We start from the raw sequence: 14,483 nt of genomic DNA on the forward strand, positions 1-14,483 counted from the left end.
ATATATATATATATATATATATATATATATATATAGCCTAAGCACCAGTCAACGGCCTACGACCAGTAGCTATGACATGTCCTGACCCCAGGGGGCAGACACTCCACGGCAGGAGGTGGAAACCACAAGGCATGGTAACATTGAACAAGACTGATGAATCTCCAGAGGGAAGGGGGGAGGGGGGAAGGGTAGGAAGAGATTAACCCAAAAAAGATCTTATTATGCATACCAGAGGCCCGGTGCACGAATCTGTGCACCGGGCCTCTAGTAAATAAATAAAAGCCCTATGACTTTTAATGCAATTTAATTCACAATTTTAAAACTCCCAAAATAAAAGTCCTAGGCTCAAATGGCTTCAATGGAGAATTCTACCAAAGATTTTTAAGGAAAATTAACACTAACTCTATAAAATCCTTCCAGAAATAAAGAGGAACTACAGATGTAAAAATCCTTAAAAATATATTAGCAAATATAAATCAGCAATATGTAAACAAAAAATTTTTCCAGGGATTTTTTGCAATTTATTCAGGGATGCAAGGTTGGTTCAGTATTTTTTAAAATCAATGTAACCCATCATATCAATAGCCTAAGAAGAAAAATCACAATCATATCAATCAAGGAAGAAAAAAACATAACCAAAAAAATGTTATCTATCCTAATTTGTGAGATACAACTAAAGTCATGCATAGATGAAGATGCATATAAATGCATATATCAGAAAAGACAGGCTGAAACATCAACGATCTAAGCATCCAATCTAACCATTCAGGGGAGAAAAAACAAAACACAGTAAATCAGACCCAAAGAAACTGGAAAGAAGGAAAAACTACAGAACAAACAGAAAACAAATATGTATAAAAAGAATCAATATAGACAAGAGATGGTTCTTTGAAATTAAAAAAAACTATTTTAAAAACTAGTATTAATGATAAATCCCTGGCAAGAGTGATCAAAAAAAAGAAAGTGCAAATAACCAATATCTGAAATGAAGAAAAGGATATATCACTATCAAGTCCACAGCTATATTATAAAAAACTAGAGGCCTAGTGCACGAATTCGTGCATGGGTGGGATCCAGCCATCCCGCCCCAATGAAGGCCGATTGGGTTGGGCCAGCGGGGGAGGGAGGCCGTAGGAGGTTGGTGGGGGCCCGATCGGGGCCTCAATCAGGCCAGTTGGCTGACGAAGTGCGTGTCATAGCGAATGATTGTTCCTGTCATTCTGGTCACTTGGCTTTTATATATATAGATAAGAGGATATCATAAATAATTTATGCCAATAAATTTTAAACTTTAAACTAAGTGCATGTATTATATTTTTGAAATACAAATCATACCATATCTGATAAAAGAAACAAGATCTGATAATTCTGTATCTAATTAAGAAATGGAATCTGTAACTTCAAACCTTCCCACAAAGAAAATTCTAGGTCTAGATAACTTCATCAGTCAATTCCACTAATTAACCTCTGACACCAATCTCATACAAACTTTTCCAGAGAAAAGAAAAGGAGAAAACACTTTCCAACTCATTTTATGAGGCCCAGAATAACCCTGATACCAAAACCTTACAAGGACATTAAAAGAAAAAAAAATTACAGGCCTATTTCATCCATGAAAACAGATGCAAAAATTCCTAAACAAAATAGTAGTGATACATAAATTATATGAGTGATATATAAAATATAAAACTTACATTAATTATTTATAAAATATATCACAATTAATCAGAATTTATTAAAGAATATGTTTAGTATTTGTAAATCAATCCCTAACATTAACAAAACAAAGAAAAATCACATAATCAGTTCAACATACACAGAAAAACTGCTTGAAAAAGTCAGCAACCATTCAAGACAAAAAAAATTCTGCACAAACTAAAAATAGAAGGGAAATAAAAAAGGTATTTACAAAAAAGAAAGAAAACCCACACACATTGTATTTAACTGTGAAATGCTGAAAGCTTTCCCTCTGCAATCAGAAATGAGATAAGGATGACTGCCATTACCATTCCTATTCTACACTGCTACATTGTACCAGAAGTCATAGCCAACATATTAAGACTTGAAAAGATATAAAAATTGGAAAAGAAAAAGTACAACTATCATTATTCACAGACAATACGACTGCATGTATATACTACAATCCAAGAGAAACTACAGGTTACCGGTTAGATTACCCAAATAATTTAGCAAGGTTGCTGGACTACATTTCTCCATACCAGCAACAATAGAAAATAAAATTAAATCTAACAGCCAGACTTATCAGCAACATTTACACAGCTGGTAAATCCCTTCTCCGAAGCACATCCTAAGGACAATTATCTTCTGAGGCTCAGAATTTTCACATCATTCAACTTGGAAACTGGAGTAAGTGATCAAAAGCTTAGCTCGCCATGAACCAGGAGGTCATGGTTCGACTCCCGGTAAGGGCATATGGGCGGGGTTGCAGGCTCAAAGCCCAGTGTGGGCATGCAGAAGGTAGCCGATCAATGATTCTCTCTAATCATTGATGTTTCTCTCTCTCTCTCCCCCTCTCCCTTCCTCTCTGAAATAAAAACATATTAAAAAAAAAAAAGTTTAGTCCCAGGATCTCTTTTCCAGACTTAACCCACTCCTTTAGTGAACTCACCCAACACCTCTTTTCCCTGACCCCACAACCACATAAAACTACCCACTGAACACCTCCACTTTGTGTATGTAATAGACATCACACCAGGTGTCTAAAAGTGTAATGAAACTCCACTGCAGACCTGCCCTAACTACAGTCCTTTCAATTTCAGCTAATAGCAATGTTCAGTTGCTAAGACTAAAAAACTTAGTCTTTTTTTTTTAACTTTATTGCTGAAAGTATTACAGATGACCCCTTCCCCACACCCACCCCCATTGCCCTCACCTACCCCCTTCCCCTGCAGGCCTTCACCACTGACTGTCCGTGTCTAAGGATTATGCATATATGCATGAGTTCACTGGTTGATCTCTTCCTCCCACCCCCACCCTCCCCTGCCTTCCCTCTAGGGCAGTGGTTCTCAACCTTCCTAATGCCGCAACCCTTTAATACAGTTCCTCATGTTGTGTTACATTATGTTACAAATTGAACATAATTAAAGCATAGTGATTAATCACAAAAACAATATGTAATTATATATGTGTTTTCCGATGGTCTTAAGCGACCCTTGTGAAAGGGTCATTCGACCCCCAAAGGGGTTGCGACCCACAGGTTGAGAACCGCTGCTCTAGGGTTTGACATTCTATTTTTGTTCATCAGTTTATGTTGTTCATTAGATTCCACATACGAGCGCAATCATGTGATACTTATCTTTCTCTCCAGGTCCATCCATGATGTTGCAAATGGTTCTTTTTTACAGCTGTGTAGTATTACATTATATAGATGTACCACTGTTTTTTAATCCATTCATCTGCTGATGGGCACTTAAGCTGTTTCCCAATCTTAGCTATGGTAAATTACGCTATGAACACAGGGGTGCATATATTCTTTCTGATGAGTGTTTCTGAATTCTTGGGATATAGTCCTAGAAGTGCAATCACTGGGTCAAATGGTAGTTCCATTTTTAATTTTTTTGAGGAAACTCCAAACTGTTTTCCACAGAGGCTGCACCAGTTTACATTCCCACCAGCAGTGTACAAGGGTCCCTTTTCTCCACACCCTCACCACACTTGTCTGTTGATTTATTGATTATATCCATTCTAACAAGTGTGAGGTGGTACCTCATTGTCATTTTGATTTGCATCTCTCGGATGATTAGTGACCTTGAGCATTTTTTTCATATGCCTTTTGGCCTTCTGTATGTCAACTTTGGAGAAGTGTCTATTTAGGTTCTTTGCCCATTTTTTAATTGGATTCTTTATCTTCCTTTTGTTGAGTTGTATTAGTTTCCTATAAATTTTGGAGGTTAACCCGTTATCAGATGTATCATTGACAAATATGTTCTCCCATTGTAGCTAAGTCTTTTTTGCCTCCTCTTTCCCTCATACTTCCTGCCTTATCATTCAGCAAATCTTGCCAGTTCTAAATTCAAAATATATTCAGGTCATACGGTAACTCTATGTTGAACCTTCTGAGGAACTGCCAGACTGTTTTTCAAAGAGGCTGCACCATTTTCAAGTTCCAACAATGAATGCAGGCTCCCATTTCTCTGTATCCTCACCAAACATGTTATTGTCCATCTTTTTTTATTATGGCCACCTTAATGCTATCCTTGTGGTTTTGACTTGTATTTCCCTAATAACTGTTGTTGACAATCACTACATGTGCTTACTGACATTTGAAGGAATGCCTATTTAGACCCTTTGCCCATTTTCAAATTTAAGGTTGACATCTATATAACTGAGCTGCAACAGTTATTTATACATTCTGGATACATCTCCCTTATCAAATAATTTCTTTCATCTGTGAGTTGTCGTTATACTTTCTTGATGGTGTTCTTTGAAGCACAAATAATTTTTATCTTGATGAATTTATCTATTTGTTTTCTTTTGTCACTTATACTCATACTGTCCTAAGAAATCTTTGCCTATCCCACCTGGCAGGCATAGCTCAATGGTTGATCATCGACCTATGAACCAGAAGGTCATGGTTCCATTCCGGGTCAGGGCAGATGCCCAGGTTGCGGGCTCCATTCCCAGTGTGAGGTGTGCAGGAGGCAGCCGATCAATGATTCTCTCTCATCATTGATGTTTCTCTCTCTCTCTCCCTCTCCTTTCCTCTCTGAAATCAGCAAAAATAAATTTTTTTTTTGAAAAGGAACTTTTGCCTAACCCCAGGGAAGGCAGGGGAGGGTGGGTGGGAAGTAATCAACCAAAGAACTTGTATACATATATAGCTGTATCTATTATATCTATATCTATTATAGTATATAAATATAGATATACATGTATAACCCATGGACACAGACAATAGGGTGGTGAAGGTCTGGGGCAGGGGGTGGGGGCAGGCTAGAAGGGGTAAATGAGGGGAAAAGAGGACTTATGTAATACTTTCAACCATAATGATTTAATTGAAAATAAATAATTAAAAAGTAATAATTAAATATTTTAGATATTATCTAATTGGAGTTTTATAAAGTGCTACAAAACAAAGCAAGACACAAAACTATATGTAATTTATACAGACGCCCAAATGGGATTGGATTAGACTGTAATATTAGACTAGAAAGAAAATATGTGGATAATGTAATTAAAAGTAACTATTTTTAACACACTATATTTTTATGAACTACTTTTATATTTTTTAAATAATCTATTATGTATACATTCTTTCATAATCAGGAAAAAACCAATCACTATTATCAATTAAAGCTGAATCTTGGACTTCCCTCTATACTACTCCAGTTTAAGGTGGAATACAAATACAGATGTATATAAAAACCAGAAAGATGTGAAACACATTCTTAAGGGGGAAAAAGTTAGTTGCTGAACAATATACAGCTTTTGGCCAAAGAATGGTAAGAAGGTGTATTTCTCTATTATTCTTCAACATTGTCTATAATCCTTCATTACTTACTGCCAGTATTAGTTTGCTTAGTTATTTTAGAGCCTCACAGTGTTGGTTTTACTGGCAAATTTTCATCTGTATGAGCATATTTCCCAAATCGGCCATGTTCCCTGAGGACATGGATTATGACATAAACTCCAATCTGACACTTAGCCTAAGTCCCAGGCACAAATACAGGTGCATAATAATATCTGTGAATGGCTAACAACATGTAAAATATGAAGGAGGAAGAAGGGACATTTTAGTAACAGAAAAACTAAAACACATATTAAAACCAGGACCACAATGTAGTTCTGAAGGCTTTTTGGGTCAACATGTTTTATGCAACCAAAGCTCTTTGAGAAATTCTAGTAACAAAATCTGTTAAAAGCTTGAAAACCTATGTGTAAAGTCATACTCTATGACTTTAATAATACTTACTGTCTGTCTGGATGCTATCAATGTGCTCATTAAGGCCACAGTTGATATCTGCAAACTATACAGCTCTTCCTATTATCAAAATAATGTCTTCTTACTATAAAAAACATATATAAAAATTATAATACATAAATAAAGGTAAGTTTATGTCAAACTATAATCTTAAATGAAAAGAGGTCCACAAGTATATAATATTTATAATATAAATATATATGATATTCTAAAGCAAAAGCCACAAAAGTAAAGAAAAAGAAAAAAGACCAACCTCATTTGCCCTCAGTGGAGGTGACTATTACAGTCTGGAAATGATTATATAAGGGGGAAAAACTAAGCATTTATTCTGCCTTTTAAGTAAAATGTTACTTCAAGGTAACAAAATAGTCCTATTTAATGAGGGAAATCTCTCTATAAAAGAAGACTATGTCATGGACCCAAGAACCAGAAATCGCTGGTCCGATTCTTGGTCAGGGCATACGCCCCAGTTGGTGGCTTGGCTCAATCCCCAGTAGAGGATGCGCAGGAGGCAGCCTATGGATAATGTTTCTCTCTCATCGATGTTTCTATCTCTCTATCCCTCTCCCTTCCTCTCTCTCTAAAAATTAATAAAAACATTTTTTTAAAAAAGACTAATTAAAAGGAACAATGAAATCCAAAACTGATTACCATTTTATAACCCATAACTAAAGAGCTGATCAAGAATCAACAGTTATTGCCCTAGCCAGTTTGGCTCAGTGGATAGAGTGTCAGCCTGTGGACCAAAGGGTCCCAGATTCGATTCCAGTCAAGGGCACATGCCTTGGTTGCAGGCTTCTCCCAGGCCCAGGGCCCTAGTCAGGGCTCTCGCAGGAGGCAACCAATCGATGATGTGTTTCTTTCACATGGATGTTTCTCTCCGTCTTTCCCTCTCTCTTCTACTCTCCCTAAAAACCAATGGAAAAATGTCCTCAGGTGAGGATTAACAAACAAAAAAAAGAACAGTTAGCAATGAAATCTAAAGTTATTAAGTGAGAAAGTCAGTCAGTCATTAGGTGAAAGGTTGATAAGTGATGTAGCCGTTGCCAAAGTACCATGCCACAGATATTACTTATTTCACATCTCTTTGCCTTACACAGGTTCTGCCCTAAGTCGTTCTACCCATCCCATCCCACCCAAACCATATTTCTTCACTCTATTAATTTCCCTTCAGGAAAGTTTTCCATTATCCCAAAGTCTGACTTAGACACAGCTCCCACTACACCCTAGATATATATACCTTTACCTTAGCACCTTTGCATTTATTTGTTTAGACTACTAGCCTATAAGCATTAGCATCTCATAGATGTCTTATTTAGCAAACAGCTCAACAAGTATTTGTTATATGCCAGCACAAACCAAAAAGCCAATTTAGTTCTTTAAAATATTGGACTTATCATTTCAGTACCTGGAATACTCAGATCCATAGTACAGGGCATCTCTTTCCCACAAATAAAGTACCTAGGAAAATAAATTTATAATCAGAAGGCTGGTTTGTGGAGAGCGGCTACAGCATTTGGACAGGTTCAAGCCTCAGACTAATGAGGGCATGGTCCTGTCGTGGCAAAGCCACGTGCAGGTCCCAGCTTGGAGGGCAAAACCCTCCCAGCACAATCATAGCCAAAGGCTATGGTTGTAAGCTTGACCTTATGGTCCAAACCTGTGGAGTGATGTAGGCTGCGGGAGGTGCAGCAAGTGCTGCCAAAACAAAGCTTGAGTTCTCAGGTGCATGTAATTAAGCAGATTCGAAACTCGTGAGAACATTGTAAACATCTTGACCACGCCCTTGCTTTGCCACGTGGGATCTGACTATACCAGTAAAATAAAGACTCGGCTTACAGGCTGTGAAACTGTCTCTCCATCCGAGAACAGTGTCCTACCTAGCCCCAGCTATATTCTATTGTCTGTTTTCTTTAATCCTTCACCACCCTGCCCACTCAGGTTCACCACTGACCATGCTGGACGCAGTTCACTGGGTTAAGAATTATAAAAGGGGTTGGGGGGGCGGGGGTCATAATGGAAATTTTTTATCTTCCCAGAATTCCTCCTTCTCCTTCCATCCCCACTAGGTGTCTATTTTCTGCTAAGAGACCCTAGGTCACATACATGGGCACATCACATGACCTAGGCTGAACTAAGCATAGTACTTCCTGCCTTCAGCTGTAGTAATTGGTCAAGGGATGGGCATGTGACCAAATCTATCTAGAGCCACTGACATGCGGCTACAAGTAACTAAGCCTGTGCTGCCAGAAACACTCTCACCATGTAAAGAAGCATATTAGCAGTAGGAGAAATGATGCCAGTACGCACAGACTCTAAGTATAGAAAATTTCATTGTGGGCAAGTTCCCACCTTATCAGCTATTGGCCATCTCTACCCATACAACTTCTGTTATATAGGGTGGGGCAAAAGTAGGTTTATAGTTGTTCATATGAAAGATAATACAATTGATAAATAATAAAACAATAATAAACTGTGTACTCACAACTGTAAATCTACTTTTACCCCACCCTGTACGGTTACTGAACCAGTAACTTTTTTCTCCATAGATTATTTCAAACTATATCTGTTCCTTGCAATCCAACAAGTCCTAACTAATAAACAGAGAAACTAATTAAATGAAAATTATATGTCAAAAAGATATATTTCACTGAAGCTGTAAAAGAGCCTACCCAGTATGCCTTTCCTGACTTAGAAAACTTCCATCCATCAGATATGTCTTTCCTTTTCCTACTAGGTAAACCCCCAAATTACTATTTAATTCCCTTATATTCTGTGCAAATCACATCATTTTTTTAAGATAGTCACTTTACCTTTCTTTCATTTCACCCTAACAAGTACCTGGTAAGATGACAAATAAGCAAGCAATTACTACAGTATAATAACAGAAAACAGATTTATAGAGAAACAACTCAAACTCATGGGTATCAGATACCCCCACCTGACTGAGACCTGAAAGACAAGTATGAGTTAACAAAACCAAAGGGGGGAAAATAGGGAACTAGGGAAGGCATTCCAGACAGGGGTAGCTTCAGTACTCAGGCCAAATTTAACTAACTTAGAATCTTTTTTTTTTTTTCTAACTTAGAATCTTAAGGGAGAAATGCAAGTAACTGAATACGACTATGCACTGGGGGCAAAGGGAGAAAGTGAAAAAGGATGAAAAGATAAATAAGCCAGATCATGAAAATCCTGAAAACCAAGTGAAATTCAGACTTTTCTTGAAGGCAATAAAAAAAAATCACACAAGAAGGGTGTTTAGCAGAGGAGTTACATGCTCAAATGTGTTAGACAAATTACTGTGGGAAAACTGGGTTGGACAGCAAGACTGGAAGAGGGTAAACACTCAGGAGGCTATTGCAGCAATCCAGGTAAGAGACGATGCTAACCATGGAGTAAACCTTGGGGATAAAGAAAAGGCAGAGATTCAAGAGATATTAAGAAAAAATAATCCAACAGGACTCAGTGATCAATCAGAAAAGGAAAAAAAAGACAATAAATAGCACATATTTCTGCCAAGTTATTATTAGCTGAGTCTACTATTTACTGAATTCTTACCACACATGCAGTATCTCATTTAATCTTCCCCTAGAAAAAAGACAGAAAACAGTCAGTTTGTTTCATATTTTTGATTTGAGAATGGGAGAGGAAAGGTTGAGGACTACAGTTTTGGACATGCCGAGTTTAAGGTATGTGTAGAAGCATACAAACGGACAGATCATGAATATAGATGATATATAAGGCAGTTATCAGGAGAGAGCTTTGGGTTAGAGATTAGAGAATTAACAGCATAGAGAGAAATATTTTAAAAGTAAAATATCTCCTTTATGCCAATATTTATTTAATACCTACATACCTACAGTGTTGGGATGAGTGTTAAGCAAAGGGAAAAAAAAATGGGTAAGATTCAGTGAAGCTCACAATTACTAGAGGGAGGAGTTAGCTCAATATGTAGTATAAGAGTTCAGAACAAGTCACCCCAACATGTGCTTCCATGGTATGCAGATTATTTTGAGCTAAAGGCAACCAAGACCCTTGGGCTCAAGAGAAACTTCTGCCCCCAGTCCCCTTAACTACCTAGAAGAATTTGAATTAGGGGCCCTGCCCATGTTAACAGATCAGAAATAACCTCTTTTGACCTATCTATATGGCAGGGCAAACTACTAATTATTGAACATTTGTTCTTATCATCCTGCAAATGACACTCTGAAGAAACTCCAAGGTGCCTTACCTCATCCTTAGCTCAAAATATCAAATATACCTCATTTTCCCTTTCTGACTCTGAACCTCTCATGTACTAGTATGTGGAGTTCCCATGCAAATAAAATTTAACTTCTCGTCAATCTGTCTCATGTCGATTTAATTATTCAATCAGCCAAAAGACTCAGAGGAGGAAAGGGGGAATTTTTCCCTTTCCCCACAATAGCAATAAGTGCATAATGGAAATACATAGTAAATGATTATCTTTCCTGGGAAAGAAAGGAAGACTAACCACCTAAATCTTGAAGTAGGTTAACAGAGAGTTTAAGGGGAGGAAGACAAGGAGAACAGTAAAAATATACTCCAGACAGAAGAAACAATAAATTCAAGGGCAGAAATGAATTTTTTTAAAAAAAAATAGATGCCCTGCTTCAGAACAGAAAATTAAGTATTATTCATGTCCGTCTCCCAAACTAATTTTTTTAAATATATTTTTATTGATTTCAGAGAGGAAGAGAGAGAAACATCAATGATGAGAGAGAATCACTGATCGGCTGCCTCCTGCATGCCCCCTACTGAAGACTGAGCCCACAACCCAGACATGTGACCTTGACCAAAATTGAACCCAGGACCTTTCAGTCCACAGGGTAATGCTCTATCCACTGAGCCAAACCGGCTAGGGCCAAACTAATTCTTAAATTTAATGAATAGAAAGGATATATTAAAATGTTTAAAAAGAAAAGACAGGAAATTCACCTTACTAAATACTAGAGCACACTATAAAACATAGAAAAATTAAGTGGTACAACTACAAAAATCGAATAAAAGATCAAAAACTATTATGAGTCCAGAAATAATCCTAATTACATCTCAAAATTTATATGTAAAAAGATGGGCTTTCTAAAACAGGAGGGTAAGAGAAAATTGTTAATAGTGTTAAAATGATTTAACAGTAATTTGTAAGATAGTTAAAGTAATGTGACACTTTATTCTAAAATAAATTCTGATTATAGAGTAAATTTTTAAAATATTAGGAAAAATTGACTACCACATCTGTGGAACAATGAAATTTCTTAATTTGGAAGCATGTAGCATTGACAAAGCAAAAGAACAGATTCATGTATGAACATTTTAAATTTCTGACAATTAAAAGTAACCAAAAAGTCAAAGAGCAAACTAAAGAAAAATATTTTCAAGAAAAAACCATAACCATATGTTTGGGTGCTACTCAAAGCTTTAAGAGATACAGACCCAATAGATGATCAAAGGATCTGAACAGACAACTCATATTTAGAAAAATATAGTGTCCACCATCAGTCAGTAAAGTTTAGTGAAATTGGTACACCCAAACCCACTGCTCAGGCGAGTGCAACATGCGGGTTCTTTAATCCAGTAATTCCACTGACTAAAAGTCAAAAATTCTAGCTTACTTAGCCAGTTTATTCCCCCAGGGAAATTAATGAAATGGTTTTTTTAATTCCTGAAATTATGTGAGTTTAGGTAGCACAAACTGATTAACCTCAATCTAGATGTACTAATAAAATGATTTCTGGAGGACAATGCTGAGATTCTTCCAACAGCCTGCCAACTTTCTATCTAAGCATATTTTATTTATTTTTTAAAATATTTTTTTATTGATATCAGGAAGGGAGAGGGAGAGAGATAGGAACATCAGTGATGAGAGAGAATCATGGATTGGTTGCCTCCTGCACATCCCCTACTGGGGATCGAGCTGGCACCCAGGGCATGTGCCCTGACCGGGAATCAAACCATGACCTCCTGGTTCATAGGTCGACGCTCAACCCAAGCCATACCGGCCGGGTTCCATCTAACCATATTTTAAAGACATTAGTACAGTGGATAGAAAGGTGCTTAAAAGTAAATTCAATATACCAAAATTCAGAGTAATGCTAAAATCTACATATGGTTTTATATAAGCAAATTGAATTACTCATTATAAGGTAGAGGGGGAAATGTTCAGGCCACAAACCAATACCACAGTCCCCTCTTATCTGAGGGGGATTCATTCCAAGGCCCCAGTGGATACCTCAAATGCAAATAGTACTGAACCCTACATATTATATACTATGTTTTTTTCTATACATACATGCCCTGGGGATCGGGCCTAAGCCAACAGGCAGACATCCCCCGAGGGGTCCCAGACTGCAAGAGGGTGCAGGCCGGCTGAGGGGACCCCCCACCCCAGTGCATGAATCTCGTGCACCAGGCCTCTAGTACTGTAATAAAAGTCATGTGAATATGGTCTCTCTCTCAAAATATGTTACTGTACTGTAGTCATACTTCTTGTGATGTGAGATGATACAATGCCTATGTGATGACATGAAGTGAGGTACTCAGAACCACACACAACTTAAAGCATAAATTGTTTATTTCTGGAATTTTCCAGTTAATGTTTTTGGACCAGAGCTGACCATGGGTAACTAAAACCACAGAAAGCAAAACTTGGGATAAGGGAGGGGGGGAACTACTATATACAGTGGGGCCTTGACTTACGAGTTTAATTCGTTCCGAGACCCAGCTCGTTAACTCAAATTACTCTATCAACTCAATGCAAAAAATCGGCTGAGAGACAGCTGGTATCTCAAAAAACTCGTTAGTCGGGACACTCGTAAGTCAAGGCCCCACTGTGTGTGTGTGTGTGTGTGTATATATATATATATATAAATTAAATGGTAGCCATTTTTATTATGAGAATCAGGGTGATGAGTATGTAATGACATCTGACTTACGCATTGCCTTGGCATGGTAATATAAAAAAAAAGTTCAATCTCTTTAATTCAAACAAACTACTTCTAAAGGCATTTAACAATGATCTAAGATTAATGCATAACCTCACAAATTGAGATTCCACCCCAAGACTTACAATGTGAATTTTGCATAGAAAAGGCTGAAAGCAAGAAAAACAAAGATGGCAGAGGTATTATCTAACTCACGTGTTTACTCTTTGCTTACCAAAAGACACACATCACTATAAATAATCATGAAGGTCTGAGATTTTTAAAAGAAAAATCCTCAGTATTAAAAAATGCACCTACACTGAAAATATTTACTTAGCCTCTATCGTGTACAAGATACTATGCCTACTTAAAGCACTTAAATGCACTTTTTCTATGAAGTACAACCCTCCCATCCTCTTTACTCTCCTCAAAGCAACTGGAGTCAACAACAGGTACACAAACGGTATGCTGATTTGTACTGGAGGTTGGTTTTTTTGTTTGTTTTTATTCGGTAGTATTTTTTTCATGAATTAATTCGTAGCCTCCTTGTAGGAAAAAAGCAGCCATTACTTTCCTATTCGCACCATCTCCACCACTGCAGGCCCCATCCTAGCACAACCACCTAAATAATAAAGGCTCTGGCATAAGAATAAAAATTGTTGTCATTGCTGATCTTTAAAAACGTAAGAAGAAAAAAATCGAACCACACTGATCATCAAAACATAAAACCCACGATGTTGACATTTCAAGTGAGTAAGACTTCTTTCACTGACCACTGAAGGGTGAGGGTGAAAACGAGTTACAAAAAGAGGGGTTGGTGTTGGAGTGAAAACAGTGACGAACAGCAGGACGAAAAGGCTGCTGCTGGGATGAAAAGACGGCGTTTTTAGGAAGTGGGAGAAGGTAGAGCGCCAGGATTTTGTTCTCGGGGCGCCACCAGCCCCCCCTTTTCTGAGTTCACCAGTCTCCGGGCAAGAAGCGCCTCTGGATCGGCGTCACCAGGCCGAGCAGGACACCCAGCCAATCCCGCCTCCGAGTGGGACCCGCCGCGGGGCCCCCGCAGCCGCCGCGCGGCCCGCACCGACACAAACCCGCCCGCGCCGCGCACCTCGGTCCGCGTTCCAGACTCGCCCAAAGGGAGATTCGTTACAGGCAACACGGAACGCGATCTGGCACCAACACTTTTTTTCCTTTCTTTCTTACTTTAGCTCTATTTCTGGGGGGGAAGAAAGTGTGTTAACCAAAAGAGAATGAAGTTGACTCTTCTACGGAAAACCGATTTCCAAACGGACACCTCGGAGAGGGTCCGGAACACAGGCGGGGTCGAGCAGGGTCCCGGTGAGGGTCAAGCTCGCGGCGGGGAGTGGGGAGCAGGGAGGCGAAGGTCTCCCCGCAATATTCAGACATCAAACCGGGTGCAGAAGTGAGTCCATACACAGCTCCGCCACGACTACGGACTCGGGTGGCCCCGGGGGCCAAGAACGCGCCGCCTGAAACGGCGGAGACGCTCGGAGAGGCGCCCGGTGCGGCCCCGGCGGGAACCCGAAGGGCCCCCGGCGCGGGGAGGGCGGCGCTGGGGCCTGGAGGCCCGCCAGGAGCCAGGA

The 14,483-nt window shown here is 38.7% G+C and overlaps 1 protein-coding gene across 1 annotated transcript in view; it reads right to left on the bottom strand.

The window, feature by feature from the left end:
* N4BP2 (NEDD4 binding protein 2) overlaps window positions 1-14,331 on the bottom strand; it is a 76,206-nt gene extending 61,875 nt beyond the window's left edge. The window contains exons 1-3 of the mRNA XM_023753633.1: window positions 13,988-14,331; window positions 9,500-9,529; window positions 5,933-6,026 (exon numbers count right to left, since the gene is read on the bottom strand). Coding sequence (XP_023609401.1) covers window positions 5,933-5,962 — 30 coding nt within the window. The 5' untranslated portion in view covers window positions 5,963-6,026; window positions 9,500-9,529; window positions 13,988-14,331. The remainder of the gene's footprint in view (window positions 1-5,932; window positions 6,027-9,499; window positions 9,530-13,987) is intronic.
* Between the last annotated feature and the right edge of the window lie 152 nt (window positions 14,332-14,483).

This window comes from Myotis lucifugus, unplaced genomic scaffold (genome assembly GCF_000147115.1).
Source record: "Myotis lucifugus unplaced genomic scaffold, Myoluc2.0 scaffold_48, whole genome shotgun sequence".
Lineage (NCBI taxonomy): Eukaryota > Metazoa > Chordata > Mammalia > Chiroptera > Vespertilionidae > Myotis > Myotis lucifugus.